The following is an 18590-nucleotide window of genomic DNA, read 5'->3' as shown; positions in this document are numbered from 1 at the left end:
GGGGACTGAGAGACACCAGTCAGTGTACAGATATCTCCCTGAGAGAGAGAGAGAGGGGACTGAGAGACACCAGTCAGTGTACAGATATCACCCTGAGAGAGAGAGAGGGGACTGAGAGACACCAGTCAGTGTACAGATATCTCCCTGAGAGAGAGAGAGAGAGGGACTGAGAGACACCAGTCAGTGCACAGATATCTCCCTGAGAGAGAGAGAGAGGGGACTGAGAGACACCAGTCAGTGCACAGATATCTCCCTGAGAGAGAGAGAGAGGACTGAGAGACACCAGTCAGGGTACAGATATCTCCCTGAGAGAGAGGGGTCTGAGAGACACCAGTCAGTGTACAGATATCTCCTGAGAGAGAGAGAGGGGTCTGAGAGACACCAGTCAGTGTACAGATATCTCCCTGAGAGAGAGAGAGAGGACTGAGAGACACCAGTCAGTGTACAAATATCTCCCTGAGAGAGAGAGAGAGGGGACTGAGAGACACCAGTCAGTGGACAGATATCTCCCTGAGAGAGAGAGAGAGGACTGAGAGACACCAGTCAGTGTACAGATATCTCCCTGAGAGAGAGAGGGGACTGAGAGACACCAGTCAGTGTACAGATATCTCCCTGAGAGAGAGAGAGGGGACTGAGAGACACCAGTCAGTGTACAGATATCTCCCTGAGAGAGAGAGAGGGGACTGAGAGACACCAGTCAGTGTACAGATATCTCCCTGAGAGAGAGAGAGAGAGGGGACTGAGAGACACCAGTCAGTGTCCAGATATCTCCCTGAGAGAGAGAGAGGGGACTGAGAGACACCAGTCAGTGTACAGATATCTCCCTGAGAGAGAGAGAGAGGACTGCGAGACACCAGTCAGTGTACAGATATCTCCCTGAGAGAGAGAGAGAGAGAGGGGACTGAGAGACACCAGTCAGTGTACAGATATCTCCCTGAGAGAGAGAGAGGACTGAGAGACACCAGTCAGTGTACAGATATCTCCCTGAGAGAGAGAGAGGGGACTGAGAGACACCAGTCAGTGTACAGATATCTCCCTGAGAGAGAGAGAGAGAGGGGACTGAGAGACACCAGTCAGTGTACAGATATCTCCCTGAGAGAGAGAGAGGGGACTGAGAGACACCAGTCAGTGTACAGATATCTCCCTGAGAGAGAGAGAGAGGGGACTGAGAGACACCAGTCAGTGTACAGGTATCTCCCTGAGAGAGAGAGAGGACTGAGAGACACCAGTCAGTGTACAGATATCTCCCTGAGAGAGAGAGAGAGGGGACTGAGAGACACCGGTCAGTGTACAGATATCTCCCTGAGAGAGAGAGAGAGAGAGGACTGAGAGACACCAGTCAGTGTACAGATATCTCCCTGAGAGAGAGAGAGAGAGGACTGAGAGACACCAGTCAGTGTACAGATATCTCCCTGAGAGAGAGAGAGGACTGAGAGACACCAGTCAGTGTACAGATATCTCCCTGAGAGAGAGAGAGGAGAGAGGGGACTGAGAGACACCAGTCAGTGTACAGATATCTCCCTGAGAGAGAGAGAGAGGGGACTGAGAGACACCAGTCAGTGTACAGATATCTCCCTGACAGAGAGAGAGGGGACTGAGAGACACCAGTCAGTGTACAGATATCTCCCTGAGAGAGAGAGAGGGGACTGAGAGACACCAGTCAGTGTACAGATATCTCCCTGAGAGAGAGAGAGAGGGGACTGAGAGACACCAGTCAGTGTACAGATATCTCCCTGAGAGAGAGAGAGAGGGGACTGAGAGACACCAGTCAGTGTACAGATATCTCCCTGAGAGAGAGGGGACTGAGAGACACCAGTCAGTGTACAGATATCTCCCTGAGAGAGAGAGAGAGAGGGGACTGAGAGACACCAGTCAGTGTACAGATATCTCCCTGAGAGAGAGAGAGGGGACTGAGAGACACCAGTCAGTGTACAGATATCTCCCTGAGAGAGAGAGAGGGGACTGAGAGACACCAGTCAGTGTACAGATATCTCCCTGAGAGAGAGAGAGAGGGGACTGAGAGACACCAGTCAGTGTACAGATATCTCCCTGAGAGAGAGAGGACTGAGAGACACCAGTCAGTGTACAGATATCTCCCTGAGAGAGAGAGAGAGAGAGGGGACTGAGAGACACCAGTCAGTGCACAGATATCTCCCTCAGAGAGAGAGGACTGAGAGACACCAGTCAGTGCACAGATATCTCCCTGAGTGAGAGAGGGGACTGAGAGACACCAGTCAGTGTACAGATATCTCCCTGAGAGAGAGAGAGGGGACTGAGAGACACCAGTCAGTGTACAGATATCTCCCTGAGAGAGAGAGGACTGAGAGACTCCAGTCAGTGTACAGATATCTCCCTGAGAGAGAGAGGACTGAGAGACACCAGTCAGTGTACAGATATCTCCCTGAGAGAGAGAGAGAGGGGACTGAGAGACACCAGTCAGTGTACAGATATCTCCCTGAGAGAGAGAGAGGGGACTGAGCGACACCAGTCAGTGTACAGATATCTCCCTGAGAGAGAGAGAGGGGACTGAGAGACACCCGTCAGTGTTCAGATATCTCACTGAGAGAGAGAGGGGACTGAGAGACACCAGTCAGTGTTCAGATATCTCCCTGAGAGAGGGAGGGGACTGAGAGACGCCAGTCAGTGTACAGATATCACCCTGAGAGAGAGAGAGGGGACTGAGAGACACCAGTCAGTGTCCAGATATCTCCCTGAGAGAGAGAGAGAGGACTGAGAGAATGAGGTGTCAGTGCTGAGGGAGCGCCGCACTGTAGGAGGGTCGGTGCTGAGGGAGCGCCGCACTGTGGGAGGGTCGGTGCTGAGGGAGCGCCGCACTGTGGGAGGGTCAGTGCTGAGGGAGCGCCGCACTGTGGGAGGGTCGGTGCTGAGGGAGCGCCGCACTGTGGGAGGGTCAGTGCTGAGGGAGCGCCGCACTGTGGGAGGGTCAGTGCTGAGGGAGCGCCGCACTGTGGGAGGGTCAGTGCTGAGGGAGCGCCGCACTGTGGGAGGGTCAGTGCTGAGGGAGCGCCGCACTGTGGGAGGGTCAGTGCTGAGGGAGCGCCGCACTGTGGGAGGGTCAGTGCTGAGGGAGCGCCGCACTGTGGGAGGGTCTGTGCTGAGGGAGCGCCGCACTGTGGGAGGGTCAGTGCTGAGGGAGCGCCGCACTGAGGGAGGGTCAGTGCTGAGGGAGCGCCGCACTGTGGGAGGGTCAGTGCTGAGGGAGCGCCGCACTGTGGGAGGGTCAGTGCTGAGGGAGCGCCGCACTGTGGGAGGGTCAGTGCTGAGGGAGCGCCGCACTGTGGGAGGGTCAGTGCTGAGGGAGCGCCGCACTGTGCGAGGGTCAGTGCTGAGGGAGCGCCGCACTGTGGGAGGGTCAGTGCTGAGGGAGCGCCGCACTGTGGGAGGGTCAGTGCTGAGGGAGCGCCGCACTGTGGGAGGGTCAGTGCTGAGGGAGCGCCGCACTGTGGGAGGGTCAGTGCTGAGGGAGCGCCGCACTGTGGGAGGGTCAGTGCTGAGGGAGCGCCGCACTGTGAGAGGGTCAGTGCTGAGGGAGCGCCGCACTGTGGGAGGGTCGGTGCTGAGGGAGCGCCGCACTGTGGGAGGGTCGGTGCTGAGGGAGCGCCGCACTGTGGGAGGGTCAGTGCTGAGGGAGCGCCGCACTGTGGGAGGGTCAGTGCTGAGGGAGCGCCGCACTGTGGGAGTGTCAGTGCTGAGGGAGCGCCGCACTGTGGGACGGTCAGTGCTGAGGGAGCGCCGCACTGTGGGAGGGTCGGTGCTGAGGGAGCGCCGCACTGTGGGAGGGTCAGTGCTGAGGGAGCGCCGCACTGTGGGAGGGTCAGTGCTGAGGGAGCGCCGCACTGTGTGAGGGTCAGTGCTGAGGGAGCGCCGCACTGTGGGAGGGTCAGTGCTGAGGGAGCGCCGCACTGTGGGAGGGTCAGTGCTGAGGGAGCGCCGCACTGTGGGAGGGTCAGTGCAGTGGGAGCGCCGCACTGTGGGAGGGTCAGTGCTGAGGGAGCGCCGCACTGTGGGAGGGTCAGTGCTGAGGGAGCGCCGCACTGTGGGAGGGTCAGTGCTGAGGGAGCGCCGCACTGTGGGGGGGTCAGTGCTGAGGGAGCGCCGCACTGTGGGAGGGTCAGTGCTGAGGGAGCGCCGCACTGTGGGAGGGTCAGTGCTGAGGGAGCGCCGCACTGTGGGAGGGTCAGTGCTGAGGGAGCGCCGCACTGTGGGAGGGTCAGTGCTGAGGGAGCGCCGCACTGTGGGAGGGTCAGTGCTGAGGGAGCGCCGCACTGTGGGAGGGTCAGTGCTGAGGGAGCGCCGCACTGTGGGAGGGTCGGTGCTGAGGGAGTGCCGCACTGTGGGAGGGTCGGTGCTGAGGGAGCGCCGCACTGTGGGAGGGTCAGTGCTGAGGGAGCGCCGCACTGTGGGAGGGTCAGTGCTGAGGGAGCGCCGCACTGTGGGAGGGTCGGTGCTGAGGGAGTGCCGCACTGTGGGAGGGTCGGTGCTGAGAGAGCGCCGCACTGTGGGAGGGTCGGTGCTGAGGGAGCGCCGCACTGTGGGAGGGTCCGTGCTGAGGGAGCGCCGCACTGTGGGAGGGTCCGTGCTGAGGGAGCGCCGCACTGTGGGAGGGTCAGTGCTGAGGGAGCGCCGCACTGTGGGAGGGTCAGTGCTGAGGGAGCGCCGCACTGTGGGAGGGTCAGTGCTGAGGGAGCGCCGCACTGTGGGAGGGTCGGTGCTGAGGGAGTGCCGCACTGTGGGAGGGTCGGTGCTGAGGGAGCGCCGCACTGTGGGAGGGTCGGTGCTGAGGGAGTGCCGCACTGTGGGAGGGTCGGTGCTGAGGGAGCGCCGCACTGTGGGAGGGTCTGTGCTGAGGGAGCGCCGCACTGTGGGAGGGTCAGTGCTGAGGGAGCGCCGCACTGTGGGAGGGTCGGTGCTGAGGGAGCGCCGCACTGTGGGAGGGTCAGTGCTGAGGGAGCGCCGCACTGTGGGAGGGTCAGTGCTGAGGGAGCGCCGCACTGTGGGAGGGTCAGTGCTGAGGGAGCGCCGCACTGTGGGAGGGTCGGTGCTGAGGGAGCGCCGCACTGTGGGAGGGTCGGTGCTGAGGGAGCGCCGCACTGTGGGAGGGTCGGTGCTGAGGGAGCGCCGCACTGTGGGAGGGTCGGTGCTGAGGGAGCGCCGCACTGTGGGAGGGTCAGTGCTGAGGGAGCGCCGCACTGTGGGAGGGTCAGTGCTGAGGGAGCGCCGCACTGTGGGAGGGTCAGTGCTGAGGGAGCGCCGCACTGTGGGAGGGTCAGTGCTGAGGGAGCGCCGCACTGTGGCAGGGTCAGTGCTGAGGGAGTGCCGCACTGTGGGTCAGTGCTGAGGGAGCGCCGCACTGTGGGAATATTTTTTTGGGGTTTTGTCTACATTCTCCGCACTCTTTGCTGAATCCGATATCTCTGTGTTTTAGCGACGACCTCTCCTCCAGTTGTCCGGCCGGAGTCTGCAATGCCTGCTTGGATCTGGGTCCTTGTCGCCGTGGTGATTGTCGCTGTTCCTGTGGCTGCTCTTTTCGCATGGATTAAATCGAAGGAATATCATTCGTCCGAAGTTGCAAGTGAGTCGCAAACCCCTGTTAAAGAGGGAGTCTCTCCATCAGGGACCCCTGTTAAAGAGGGAGTCTCTCCGTCAGGGACCCCTGTTGAAGAGGGAGTCTCTCCATCAGGGATCCCCTGTTAAAGAGGGAGTCTCTCCGTCAGGGACCCCTGTTAAAGAGGGAGTCTCTCCGTCAGGGACCCCTGTTGAAGAGGGAGTCTCTCCGTCTGGGACTCCCCTGTTAAAGAGGGAGTCTCTCCGTCAGGGACTCCCCTGTTAAAGAGGGAGTCTCTCCGTCAGGGACCCCTGTTAAAGAGGGAGTCTCTCCGTCAGGGACCCCTGTTAAAGAGGGAGTCTCTCCGTCAGGGACCCCTGTTAAAGAGGGAGTCTCTCCGTCAGGGACTCCTGTTAAAGAGGGAGTCTCTCCGTCAGGGACACCCCTGTTAAAGAGGGAGTCTCTCCATCAGGGACTCCCCTGTTAAAGAGGGAGTCTCTCCGTCAGGGACACCCCTGTTAAAGAGGGAGTCTCTCCATCAGGGACACCCCTGTTAAAGAGGGAGTCTCTCCGTCAGGGACTCCCCTGTTAAAGAGGGAGTCTCTCCATCAGGGATCCCTGTTAAAGAGGGAGTCTCTCCATCAGGGATCCCTGTTAAAGAGGGAGTCTCTCCATCAGGGACCCCTGTTAAAGAGGGAGTCTCTCCGTCAGTGATCCCCTGTTAAAGAGGGAGTCTCTCCGTCAGGGACTCCCCTGTTAAAGAGGGAGTCTCTCCATCAGGGACCCCTGTTAAAGAGGGAGTCTCTCCATCAGGGACCCCTGTTAAAGAGGGAGTTTCTCTGTCAGGGACCCCTGTTGAAGAGGGAGTCTCTCCGTCAGGGACTCCTGTTAAAGAGGGAGTCTCTCCGTCAGGGACTCCTGTTAAAGAGGGAGTCTCTCCATCAGGGACCCCTGTTAAAGAGGGAGTCTCTCTGTCAGGGACTCCCCTGTTGAAGAGGGAATCTTTCCGTCAGGGACCCCTGTTAAAGAGGGAGTCTCTCTGTCAGGGACTCCTGTTAAAGAGGGAGTCTCTCCGTCAGGGACCCCTGTTAAAGAGGGAGTCTCTCTGTCAGGGACCCCTGTTAAAGAGGGAGTCTCTCTGTCAGGGACCCCTGTTAAAGAGGGAGTCTCTCTGTCAGGGACCCCCCTGTTAAAGAGGGAGTCTCTCTGTCAGGGACCCCTGTTAAAGAGGGAGTCTCTCCGTCAGGGACTCCCCTGTTAAAGAGGGAGTCTCTCCGTCAGGGACTCCTCTGTTAAAGAGGGAGTCTCTCCGTCGGGGACCCCTGTTAAAGAGGGAGTCTCTCCGTCAGGGACTCCTGTTAAAGAGGGAGTCTCTCCGTCAGAGACCCCTGTTAAAGAGGGAGTCTCTCCGTCAGGGACTCCCCTCTTAAAGAGGGAGTCTCTCCGTCAGGGACTCCCCTGTTAAAGAGGGAGTCTCTCCGTAAGGGACTCCCCTGTTAAAGAGGGAGTCTCTCCGTCAGGGACTCCCCTGTTAAAGAGGGAGTCTCTCCGTCAGGGACGCCCCTGTTAAAGAGGGAGTCTCTCCGTCAGGGACTCCCCTGTTAAAGAGGGAGTCTCTCCGTCAGGGACCCCTGTTAAAGAGGGAGTCTCTCCGTCAGGGACTCCTGTTAAAGAGGGAGTCTCTCCGTCAGGGACTCCTGTTAAAGAGGGAGTCTCTCCGTCAGGGACTCCCCTGTTAAAGAGGGAGTCTCTCCGTCAGGGACCCCTGTTAAAGAGGAAGTCTCTCGTCAGGAACTCCCCTGTTAAAGAGGGAGTCTCTCCGTCAGGGACTCCTATTAAAGAGGGAGATTCTCTGTCAGGGACTCCCTTTTAAAGAGGGAGTCTCTCTGTCAGGGACCCCTGTTAAAGAGGGAGTCTCTCCGTCAGGGACTCCCCTGTTAAAGAGGGAGTCTCTCCGTCAAGGACCCCTGTTAAAGAGGGAGTCTCTCCATCAGGGGCCTGTGTTAAAGAGGGAGTCTCTCCGTCTGGGACTCCCCTGTTAAAGAGGGAGTCTCTCTGTCAGGGGCTCCCCTGTTAAAGAGGGAGTCTCTCCGTCAGGGACTCCCCTGTTAAAGAGGGAGTCTCTCCGTCAGGGATCCCTGTTAAAGAGGGAGTCTCTCCGTCAGGGATCCCTGTTGAAAGAGGGAGTCTCTCCGTCAGGGACTCCTGTTAAAGAGTGAGTCTCTCCGTCAGGGACTCCTGTTAAAGAGGGAGTCTCTCCGTCAGGGACCCCTGTTAAAGAGGGAGTCTCTCCGTCAGGGACCCCTGTTAAAGAGTGAGTCTCTCCGTCAAGGACCCCTGTTAAAGAGGGAGTCTCTCCATCAAGGACCCCTGTTAAAGAGGGAGTCTCTCCGTCAGCGACTCCCCTGTTAAAGAGGGAGTCTCTCTGCCAGGGACTCCCCTGTTAAAGAGGGAGTCTCTCCGTCAGGGACTCCCCTGTTAAAGAGGGAGTCTCTCCGTCAGGGATCCCTGTTGAAGAGGGAGTCTCTCCGTCAGGGATCCCTGTTAAAGAGGGAGTCTCTCCGTCAGGGATCCCTGTTGAAGAGGGAGTCTCTCCGTCAGGGATCCCTGTTAAAGAGGGAGTCTCTCCGTCAGGGACTCCCCTGTTAAAGAGGGAGTCTCTCTGTCAGAGATCCGCGGGGCATTGAGAGCTTGCCAATTGTTGACCCTATGTTTTTTCTGACTTCCAGAACCCGTGCAGGAAATCGGGATTGCAGATGAGCCTGAACACCGGAATCTGACCTCGGAATGATGGTGCGTGACTTTTTCCTCCTGCGTTCGGGTTGAGGAAGGGGCCATTGCCCTGACCTCTCTCTCTCTCTCATTCTCTCTCTCTCTCTCTCTATCCGTCCATCTCCTCCTCAGTCACCTTCCCTCCCTGACCTCGCCTTTGAAAATTGCTGTCGGCTGCCACCATGTGATATAATCGGACAGTTCCACAACAGCACCACCTGCTGCAGACAAAACAAATGGGTTTTTCCTTGCCTTTTCTCAAAGTCCTGTGTCTCTCCCTCTCTCCTGCACCCCAACCCACCGCGCCTCCCCCAATCCTTGCGCCATCAGCCCATGGGAAGAGCTTCTTGTCCTCAACTGGAACCCAACGTGGGAATTTTCGACTCACGTGGCAAAGCAAAGGTCTGGGCAACTGCAGCTCCCTCTTATCGCGGTCCCATCTGGGGCGCCAAACTGTGATCCGACTTTTAATTTAAACACTTTGCAAGCGCTCCCATTGAATGGGACAAACACGAACAGGAATCAACTCTTTAATTCATTCAACAATTCCTCTCTTTCTTTCACACCTCTGGGACCAAGTCAAACTTTTACAGTTGCAACTCATCACCTCGAACTGAATTTCAACTGTTAATTGGATAAAAACTGAACATTTACTTTGGTACTCAATTGAAAATAGTTACTACCGAGTTTAGTAAAAAAACTTGGCCAACAAATATCCCTGAAGTGGAATCTATCTCCTTCTCTGAAGTGTCCTTCAGGGCACATATAGCCAAAGAACAAAAAAAGAACAAAGAAGAGTACAGCACAGGAAACAGGCCCTTCGGCCCCCCCAAGCCCGCGCCTCTCATTGGTCCAACTAGACCATTCGTTTGTATCCCTCCATTCCCAGGCTGCTCATGTGACTATCCCGGTAAGTCTTAAACGATGTCAGCGTGTCTGCCTCCACCACCCTACTTGGCAGCGCATTCCAGGCCCCAACCACCCTCTGTGTAAAAAACGTCCCTCTGATATCTGAGTTATACTTCGCCCCTCTCACCTTGAGCCCGGGACCCCTCGTGATCGTCACCTCCGACCTGGGAAAAAGCTTCCCACTGTTCACCCTATCTATACCCTTCATAATTTTGTACACCTCTATTAGGACTCCCCTCATTCTCCGTCTTTCCAAGGAGAACAACCCCAGTTTACCCAATCTCTCCTCATAGCTAAGACCCTCCATACCAGGCAACATCCTGGTAAACCTTCTCTGCACTCTCTCTAACGCCTCCACGTCCTTCTGGTAGTGCGGCGACCAGAACTGGACGCAGTACTCCAAATGTGGCCTAACCAGCGTTCTATACAGCTGCATCATCAGACTCCAGCTTTTATACTCTATACCCCGTCCTATAAAGGCAAGCATACCATATGCCTTCTTCACCACCTTCTCCACCTGTGTTGCCACCTTCAAGGATTTGTGGACTTGCACACCCAGGTCCCTCTGTGTTTCTATACTCCTGATGACTCTGCCATTTATTGTATAACTCCCCCCTACATTATTTCTTCCAAAATGCATCACTTCGCATTTATCCGGATTAAACTCCATCATTAAATTCATCGCGGTTTACAGCATGGAAACAGGCCTTTCGGCCCAACTTGTCCATGCCGCCCTTTTTTTTAACCACTAAGTTAGCCCCAATTGCCCGCATTTGGCCCATATCCCTCTATACCCATCTTACCCATGTAACTGTCTAAATGCTGTTTAAAAGACAAAATTGTACCCGCCTCTACTACTGCCTCTGGCAGCTCGTTCCAGACACTCACCACCCTCTGTGTGAAAAAACTGCCCCTCTGGACCCTTTTGTATCTCTCCCCTCTCACCTTAAACCTATGCCCTCTAGTTTTAGACTCCCCTACCTTTGGGAAAAGATATTGACTATCTAGCTGATCTGTGCCCCTCATTATTTTATAGACCTCTATAAGATCACCCCTCAGCCTCCTACGCTCCAGAGAAAAAAGTCCCAGTCTATCCAGCCTCTCCTTATAACTCAAACCATCAAATCCTGGTAGCATCCTGGTAAATCTTGACTGCACTCTTTCTAGTTTAATAATATCCTTTCTATAATAGGGTGGCCAGAACTGTACACAGTATTCCAAGTGTGGCCTTACCGATGTCTTGTACAACTTCAACAAGACGTCCCAACTCCTGTATTCAATGTTCTGACCGATGAAACCAAGCGTGCCGAATGCCTTCTTCACCACTCTGTCCACCTGTGACTCCACTTTCAAGGAGCTATGAAGCTGTACCCCGAGATCTCTTTGTTCTGTAACTCTCCCCAACGCCCGGCCATTTATTGTATCTAACGCATGGTGAACTCGGTCCCAGAGGGGGAAAGGACAGTGTATCTAACGCACTGTGACACCCGGTCCCAGAGGGGGAAAGGACAGTGTATCTAACGCACTGTGACACCCGGTCCCAGAGGGGGAAAGGACAGTGTATCTAACGCACTGTGACACCCGGTCCCAGAGGGGGAAATGACAGTGTATCTAACGCACTGTGACACCCGGTCCCAGAGAGGGAAAGGACAGTGTATCTAACGCACTGTGACACCCGGTCCCAGAGGGGGAAAGGACAGTATATCTAACGCACTGTGACACCCGGTCCCAGAGGGGGAAAGGACAGTGTATCTAACGCACTGTGACACCCGGTCCCAGAGGGGGAAAGGACAGTGTATCTAACGCACTGTGACACCCGGTCCCAGAGGGGGAAAGGACAGTGTATCTAACACACTGTGACACCCGGTCCCAGAGGGGGAAAGGACAGTGTATCTAACGCACTGTGACACCCGGTCCCAGAGGGGGAAAGGACAGTGTATCTAACGCACTGTACACCCGGTCCCAGAGGGGGAAAGGACAGTGTATCGAACGCACTGTGACACCCGGGCCCAGAGGGGGAAATGACAGTGTATCTAACGCACAGTGACACCCGGTCCCAGAGGGGGAAAGGACAGTGTATCTAACGCACTGTGACACCCGGTCCCAGAGGGGGAAAGGACAGTGTATCTAACGCACTGTGACACCCGGTCCCAGAGGGGGAAAGGACAGTGTATCTAACGCACTGTGACACCCGGTCCCAGAGGGGGAAAGGACAGTGTATCTAACGCACTGTGACACCCGGTCCCAGAGAGGGAAAGGTCAGTGTATCTAACGCACTGTGACACCCGGTCCCAGAGGGGGAAAGGACAGTGTGTCTAACGCAGTGTGACACCCAGTCCCAGAGGGGGAAAGGACAGTGTATCTCACGCACTGTGACATCCGGTCCCAGAGGGGGAAAGGACAGTGTATCTAACGCACTGTGACACCCGGTCCCAGAGGGGGAAAGGTCAGTGTATCTAACGCACTGTGACACCCGGTCCCAGAGGGGGAAAGGACAGTGTATCTAACGCACTGTGACACCCGGTCCCAGAGGGGGGAAAGGACAGTGTATCTAACGCACTGTGACACCCGGTCCCAGAGTGGGAAAGGACAGTGTATCTAACGCACTGTGACACCCGGTCCCAGAGGGGGAAAGGACAGTGTATCTAACGCACTGTGACACCCGGTCCCATAGGGGGAAAAGACAGTGTATCTAACGCACTGTGACACCCGGTCCCAGAGGGGGAAAGGACAGTGTATCTAACGCACTGTGACACCCGGTCCCAGAGGGGGAAAGGACAGTGTATCTAACGCACTGTGACACCCGGTCCCAGAGGGGGAAAGGACAGTGTATCTAACGCACTGTGACACCCGGTCCCAGAGGGGGAAAGGACAGTGTATCTAACGCACTGTGACACCCGGTCCCAGAGGGGGAATGGACAGTGTATCTAACGCACTGTGACACCCGGTCCCAGAGGGGGAAAGGACAGTGTATCTAACGCACTGTGTCACCCGGTCCCAGAGGGTGAAAGGACAGTGTATCTAACGCACTGTGACACCCGGTCCCAGAGGGGGAAAGGACAGTGTATCTAACGCACTGTGACACCCGGTCCCAGAGGTGGAAAGGACAGTGTATCTAACGCACTGTGACAGCCGGTCCCAGAGGGGGAAAGGACAGTGTATCTAACGCACTGTGACACCCGGTCCCAGAGGGGGAAAGGACAGTGTATCTAACGCACTGTGACACCCGGTCCCAGAGGGGGAAAGGACAGTGTATCTAACACACTGTGACACCCGGTCCCAGAGGGGGAAAGGACAGTGTATCTAACACACTGTGACACCCGGTCCCAGAGGGGGAAAGGACAGTGTATCTAACGCACTGTGACACCCGGTCCCAGAGGGGGAAAGGACAGTGTATCTAACGCACTGTGACACCCGGTCCCAGAGGGGGAAAGGACAGTGTATCTAACGCACTGTGACACCCGGTCCCAGAGGTGGAAAGGACAGTGTATCTAACGCACTGTGACAGCCGGTCCCAGAGGGGGAAAGGACAGTGTATCTAACGCACTGTGACACCCGGTCCCAGAGGGGGAAAGGACAGTGTATCTAACGCACTGTGACACCCGGTCCCAGAGGGGGAAAGGACAGTGTATCTAACACACTGTGACACCCGGTCCCAGAGGGGGAAAGGACAGTGTATCTAACGCACTGTGACACCCGGTCCCAGAGGGGGAAAGGACAGTGTATCTAACGCACTGTGACACCCGGTCCCAGAGGGGGAAAGGACAGTGTATCTAACGCACTGTGACACCCGGTCCCAGAGGGGGAAAGGACAGTGTATCTAACGCACTGTGACACCCGGTCCCAGAGGGGGAAAGGACAGTGTATCTAACGCACTGTGACACCCGGTCCCAGAGGGGGAAAGGACATTTTATGTAACATCGAACATTGTTAGGGTACAGAGGGGAGAAGGAAAAGGATTAGATTTGATTTATTATTGTCACATGTATTGGGATACAGTGAAAAGTATTGTTTCTTGCGCGCTATACAGACAAAGCATACCGTTCATAGAGAAGGAAAGGAGAGAGTGCAGAATGTAGTGTTACAGTCACAGCTCGGGTGTAGGGAAAGATCAACTTAATACAAAGTAGGTCCATTCAAAAGTCTGACAGCAGCAGGGAAGAAGCTGTTCTTGAGTCGGTCGGTACGTGACCTCAGACTTTTGTATCTTTATCCCGATGGAAGAAGGTGGAAGAGAGAATGTCTGGGGTGCGTGGAGGGGGTCCTTGATTATGCCGGCTGCTTTTCCCCGAGGCAGCGGGAAGTGTAGACGGAATCAATGGATGGGAGGCTGGTTTGCGTGATGGATTGGGCTACATTCACGACCCTTTTGTAGTTCCTTGCGGTCTTGGGCAGAGCAGGACCCCCAGACCGAGCTGTGATACACCCGGAAAGGATGCTTTCTATGGGGCATCTGTAAAAGTTGGTGAGAGTCGTAGCGGACATGCCGAATTTCCTTAGCCTTGAGTAAGGAAATAGCAGTAGGGGAATGCTTTTCTGAATGGAGGGCTGTGACCAGCGGTGTTCCTCGGGAATCAGTGCTGGAACCTTTGTTATTCGTATTATATATAAATGACTTGGAGGGAAATGTGGCTGGTCTGATTAGTAAGTTCGCAGACAACACACAAATTGGTGGAGTTGCGGATAGTGAAGAGGATTATCAGAGGATACACCAAGATATAGAGCGGTTGGGGACTTGGGCGGAGAGATGGCAGATGGAGTTTAATCCAGTCAGATGTGAAGTAATGCATTTTGGAAGGTCTAACGCTTGGAGGAATTATACAGTAAATGGCAAAACCCTTGAGAGTATTGATAGGCAGAGGGATCTGGGTGTACAGGGACACAGGTCACTGAAAGTGGCAACGCAGGTGGAGAAGGTAGTCAAGAAGGCATACGGCATGCTTGCCTTCATCGGCCGGGGCATTGAGTTTAAAAATTGGCAAGTCATGTTGACGCTTCATAGAACCTTAGTTAGGCCGCACTTGGAATATAGTGTTCAATTCTGGTCGCCACACTACCAGAAGGATGTGGAGGCTTTGGAGAGGGTACAGAAAAGATTTACCAGGATGTTTCCTGGTATGGAGGGCATTAGTTATCAGGAGAGGTTGGAGAAACTTGGTTTGTTCTCACTGGAACGACGGAGGTTGAGGGGAGACCTGATAGAAGTCTACAAGATTATGAGGGACAGAGTGGATAGTCAGAAGCTTTTTCCCCCAGGGTGGAAGAGTCAATTACTAGGGGGGCACAGGTTTAAGGTGCGAGGGGCAAGGTTTAAAGGAGATGTACGAGGCAGATTTTTTACACAGAGGGTGGTGGGTGCCTGGAACCCGCTGCCCGGGGAGGGAGTGGGAGCGGAAACGGTCGCGGGCATTTAAGGGGCAACTAGATGAATAGGATGGGAATGGAAGGATAGGGACTCTGGAAGGACGTGTGGTTTTAGTTGAGGCAGGCGTCAGGGTAGGCGCAGGCTTGGAGGGCCGAAGGGCCCTGTTCCTGTGCTGCACTGTTCCCTTGTTCCTTGACTTTGTGTCTTTGTGCCCTGTTTGTGAACAGAATTCCCACTCACCTGGCGAAGGAGCAGCGCTCCGAAAGCTCGTGGCTTTTGCTACCAAATGAACCTGTTGGACTTTAACCTGGTGTGAGACTTCTTACTGTGTTTACCCCAGTCCAACGCCGGCGTCCCCACACCTTGTCCCTTGAGGCAGGGAGAGAGGTCAGCTTTGCAAGTGGGCTGAGATCGAGGTGGAGACACCTGGAGGCCCCAACGTGCCAACTGGACAGTCAGGAAAACCCCAACCGCCTCGGTCGCGGCTGAGCCAATCAATGAGTGGCGTGTCAGCGGGTTCAAGGGTCAGAGAGCGATGGAGCGGCTGTGGAGGAACTTTCATTAATGAACCTTCTCCCTGCAGGAGGACGATTTGCTGTCGAAAAGGACCACTTGGAGGGCGTCTCGGTCGTGCCTGCTGCGGGGAACTATTTGGACGGAAGGGAGCAAGGGCAGAGAGAGGGACAGAGATACTCCGCATCATTCCCTATCCGGTGTCAACTGCCATTGACAAAACGGCCAGCGTCTCGAATGCCACACCCGACCAATGAAAACAGCTTCCGAGCTCTCCACCAAGGACAAAGATTATATTGTTATCGGGGACTGGGTGTCCCAGTGCGTTAGATACACTGTCCTTTCCCCCCTCTGGGACCGGGTGTCACAGTGTGTTAGATACACTGTCCTTTCCCCCTCTGGGACCGGGTGTCACAGTGCGTTAGATACACTGTCCTTTCCCCCTCTGGGACCGGGTGTCACAGTGCGTTAGATACACTGTCCTTTCCCCCTCTGGGACTGGGTGTCCCAGTGCGTTAGATACACTGTCCTTTCCCCCTCTGGGACCGGGTGTCACAGTGCGTTAGATACACTGTCCTTTCCCCCTCTGGGACCGGGTGTCACAGTGCGTTAGATACACTGTCCTTTCCCCCTCTGGGACCGGGTGTCACAGTGCGTTAGATACACTGTCCCTTCCCCCTCTGGGACCGGGTGTCACAGTGCGTTAGATACACTGTCCTTTCCCCCTCTGGGACCGGGTGTCACAGTGCGTTAGATACACTGTCCTTTCACCCTCTGGGACCGGGTGTCACAGTGCGTTAGATACACTGTCCTTTCCCCCTCTGGGACCGGGTGTCACAGTGCGATAGATACACTGTCCTTTCCCCCTCTGGGACCGGGTGTCACAGTGCGTTAGATACACTGTCCTTTCCCCCCTCTGGGACCGGGTGTCACAGTGCGTTAGAAACACTGTCCTTTCCCCCTCTGGGACCGGGTGTCACAGTGCGTTAGATACACTGTCCTTTCCCCCTCTGGGACCGGGTGTGACAGTGCGTTAGATACACTGTCCTTTCCCCCTCTGGGACCGGGTGTCACAGTGCGTTAGATACACTGTCCTTTCCCGCTCTGGGACCGGGTGTCACAGTGCGTTAGATACACTGTCCTTTCCCCCTCTGGGACCGGGTGTCACAATGCGTTAGATACACTGTCCTTTCCCCCTCTGGGACTGGGTGTCCCAGTGCGTTAGATACACTGTCCTTTCCCCCTCTGGGACCGGGTGTCACAGTGCGTTAGATACACTGTCCTTTCCCCCTCTGGGACTGGGTGTCACAGTGCGTTAGATACACTGTCCTTTCCCCCTCTGAGACCGGGTGTCACAGTGCGTTAGATACACTGTCCTTTCCCCCTCTGGGACCGGGTGTCACAGTGCGTTAGATACACTGTCCTTTCCCCCTCTGGGACTGGGTGTCCCAGTGTGTTAGATACACTGTCCTTTCCCCCTCTGGGACCGGGTGTCCCAGTGTGTTAGATACACTGTCCTTTCCCCCTCTGGGACCGGGTGTCACAGTGCGTTAGATACACTGTCCTTTCCCCCTCTGGGACCGGGTGTCCCAGTGTGTTAGATACACTGTCCTTTCCCCCTCTGGGACCGGGTGTCACAGTGCGTTAGATACACTGTCCTTTCCCCCCTCTGGGACCGGGTGTCACAGTGCGTTAGATACACTGTCCTTTCCCCCTCTGGGACCGGGTGTCACAACATTAGAAAAATTCATTGAAATGTATTTATTACTCTGTATCTAACCCCGTGCTGTACCTGTCCTGGGAGTGTTTGATGGGGACAGTGTAGAGGGAGCTTTACTCTGTATCTAACCCCGTGCTGTACCTGTCCTGGGAGTGTTTGATGGGGACAGTGGAGAGGGAGCTTTACTCTGTATCTAACCCCGTGCTGTACCTGTCCTGGGAGTGTTTGATGGGGACAGTGTAGAGGGAGCTTTACTCTGTATCTAACCCTGTGCTGTACCTGTCCTGGGAGTGTTTGATGGGGGCAGTGGAGAGGGAGCTTTACTCTGTATCTAACCCCGTGCTGTACCTGTCCTGGGAGTGTTTGATGGGGACAGTGTGGAGGGAGATTTACTCTGTATCTAACCCCGTGCTGTACCTGTCCTGGGAGTGTTTGATGGGGGACAGTGTAGAGGGAGCTTTACTCTGTATCTAACCCCGTGCTGTCCCTGTCCTGGGAGTGTTTGATGGGGGACAGTGTAGAGGGAGCTTTACTCTGTATCGAACCCCGTGCTGTACCTGTCCTGGGAGTGTTTGATGGGGACAGTGTAGAGGGAGCTTTACTCTGTATCGAAGCTAATTTGGGGTTGAATTCGGAATGCTACCTTGTTGAATTTTGATATATATAGAATATGTGTCTGTGTGAGAATCTATGATGATTATTTATAATTTTTAAATAAAGTTTTGGATTAGATTTCGAGGTCTTCGCTGAGTTGTCACTTCAGAATGTCAGGTGAGTGGAAATGGGAACCTCAACGGCAGATCAGGAAGCCATTCGTCCCTTTGGTCTCTGTGCTGTCCCCCAACTGTCCCTGCCTCCCCCACACTCTGGGGCAGCGCCGTAACCTCCTCCAGCCCCGACACCCCCTCCCTATCTCTGTACCCTCCTCCAGCCCCCTACACCCCCTCCCTATCTCTGTAACCTCCTCCAGCCCCTACACCCCTCCCTATCTCTGTAACCTCCTCCAGCACCTACACCCCCTCCCTATCTCTGTAACCTCCTCCAGCCCCTACACCCCCTCCCTATGTCTGTAACCTCCTCCAGCCCCTACACCCCCTCCGTTTCTCTGTAACCTCCTCCAGCCCCCTACACCCCCTCCCGATGTCTGTAACCTCCTCCAGCCCCTACACCCCCTCCGTTTCTCTGTAACCTCCTCCAGCCCCCTACACACCCTCCCTATGTCTGTAACCTCCTCCAGCCCCTACACCCCCTCCCTATGTCTGTAACCTCCTCCAGCCCCTACACCCCCTCCGTTTCTCTGTAACCTCCTCCAGCCCCGACACCCCCTCCCTATGTCTGTAACCTCCTCCAGCCCCTACACCCCCTCCCTATGTCTGTAACCTCCTCCAGCCCCTACAGCCCCTCCCTATGTCTGTAACCTCCTCCAGCCCCTACACCCCCTCCCTATGTCTGTAACCTCCTCCAGCCCCCTACACCCCCTCCGTTTCTCTGTAACCTCCTCCAGCCCCCTACACCCCCTCCCTATCTCTGTAACCTCCTCCAGCCCCTACACCCCTCCCTATCTCTGTAACCTCCTCCAGCCCCTACACCCCCTCCCTATGTCTGTAACCTCCTCCAGACCCTAGACACCGTCCCTATCTCTGTAACCTCCTCCAGCCCCCTATACCCCTCCCTATCTCTGTAACCTCCTCCAGCCCCTACACCCCTCCCTATCTCTGTACCCTCCTCCAACCCCCTACACACCT

General features: G+C 55.6%; 1 protein-coding gene across 2 annotated transcripts in view; it reads left to right on the top strand.

The window, feature by feature from the left end:
- Positions 1-17587, top strand: part of LOC144488488 (uncharacterized) — a 25894-nt gene extending 8307 nt beyond the window's left edge. Inside the window, exons 3-5 of one of the 2 annotated variants that reach the window (XM_078206544.1) lie at positions 5447-5593; positions 8296-8359; positions 15196-17587. In XM_078206544.1, the coding sequence (XP_078062670.1) occupies positions 5447-5593; positions 8296-8357 (209 nt within the window). In that variant the 3' untranslated portion in view covers positions 8358-8359; positions 15196-17587. Of the gene's footprint in view, positions 1-5446; positions 5594-8295; positions 8360-14839 lie in introns of both variants that reach the window. The other variant, XM_078206545.1, reaches the window with a different exon arrangement.
- Positions 17588-18590: the final 1003 nt, after the last annotated feature.

This window comes from Mustelus asterias, unplaced genomic scaffold (genome assembly GCF_964213995.1).
Source record: "Mustelus asterias unplaced genomic scaffold, sMusAst1.hap1.1 HAP1_SCAFFOLD_1605, whole genome shotgun sequence".
NCBI classification, from domain to species: domain Eukaryota; kingdom Metazoa; phylum Chordata; class Chondrichthyes; order Carcharhiniformes; family Triakidae; genus Mustelus; species Mustelus asterias.
The sequence above is the reverse complement of the archived record's forward strand: the minus strand, read 5'-3'. Positions and strand labels throughout refer to the sequence as shown.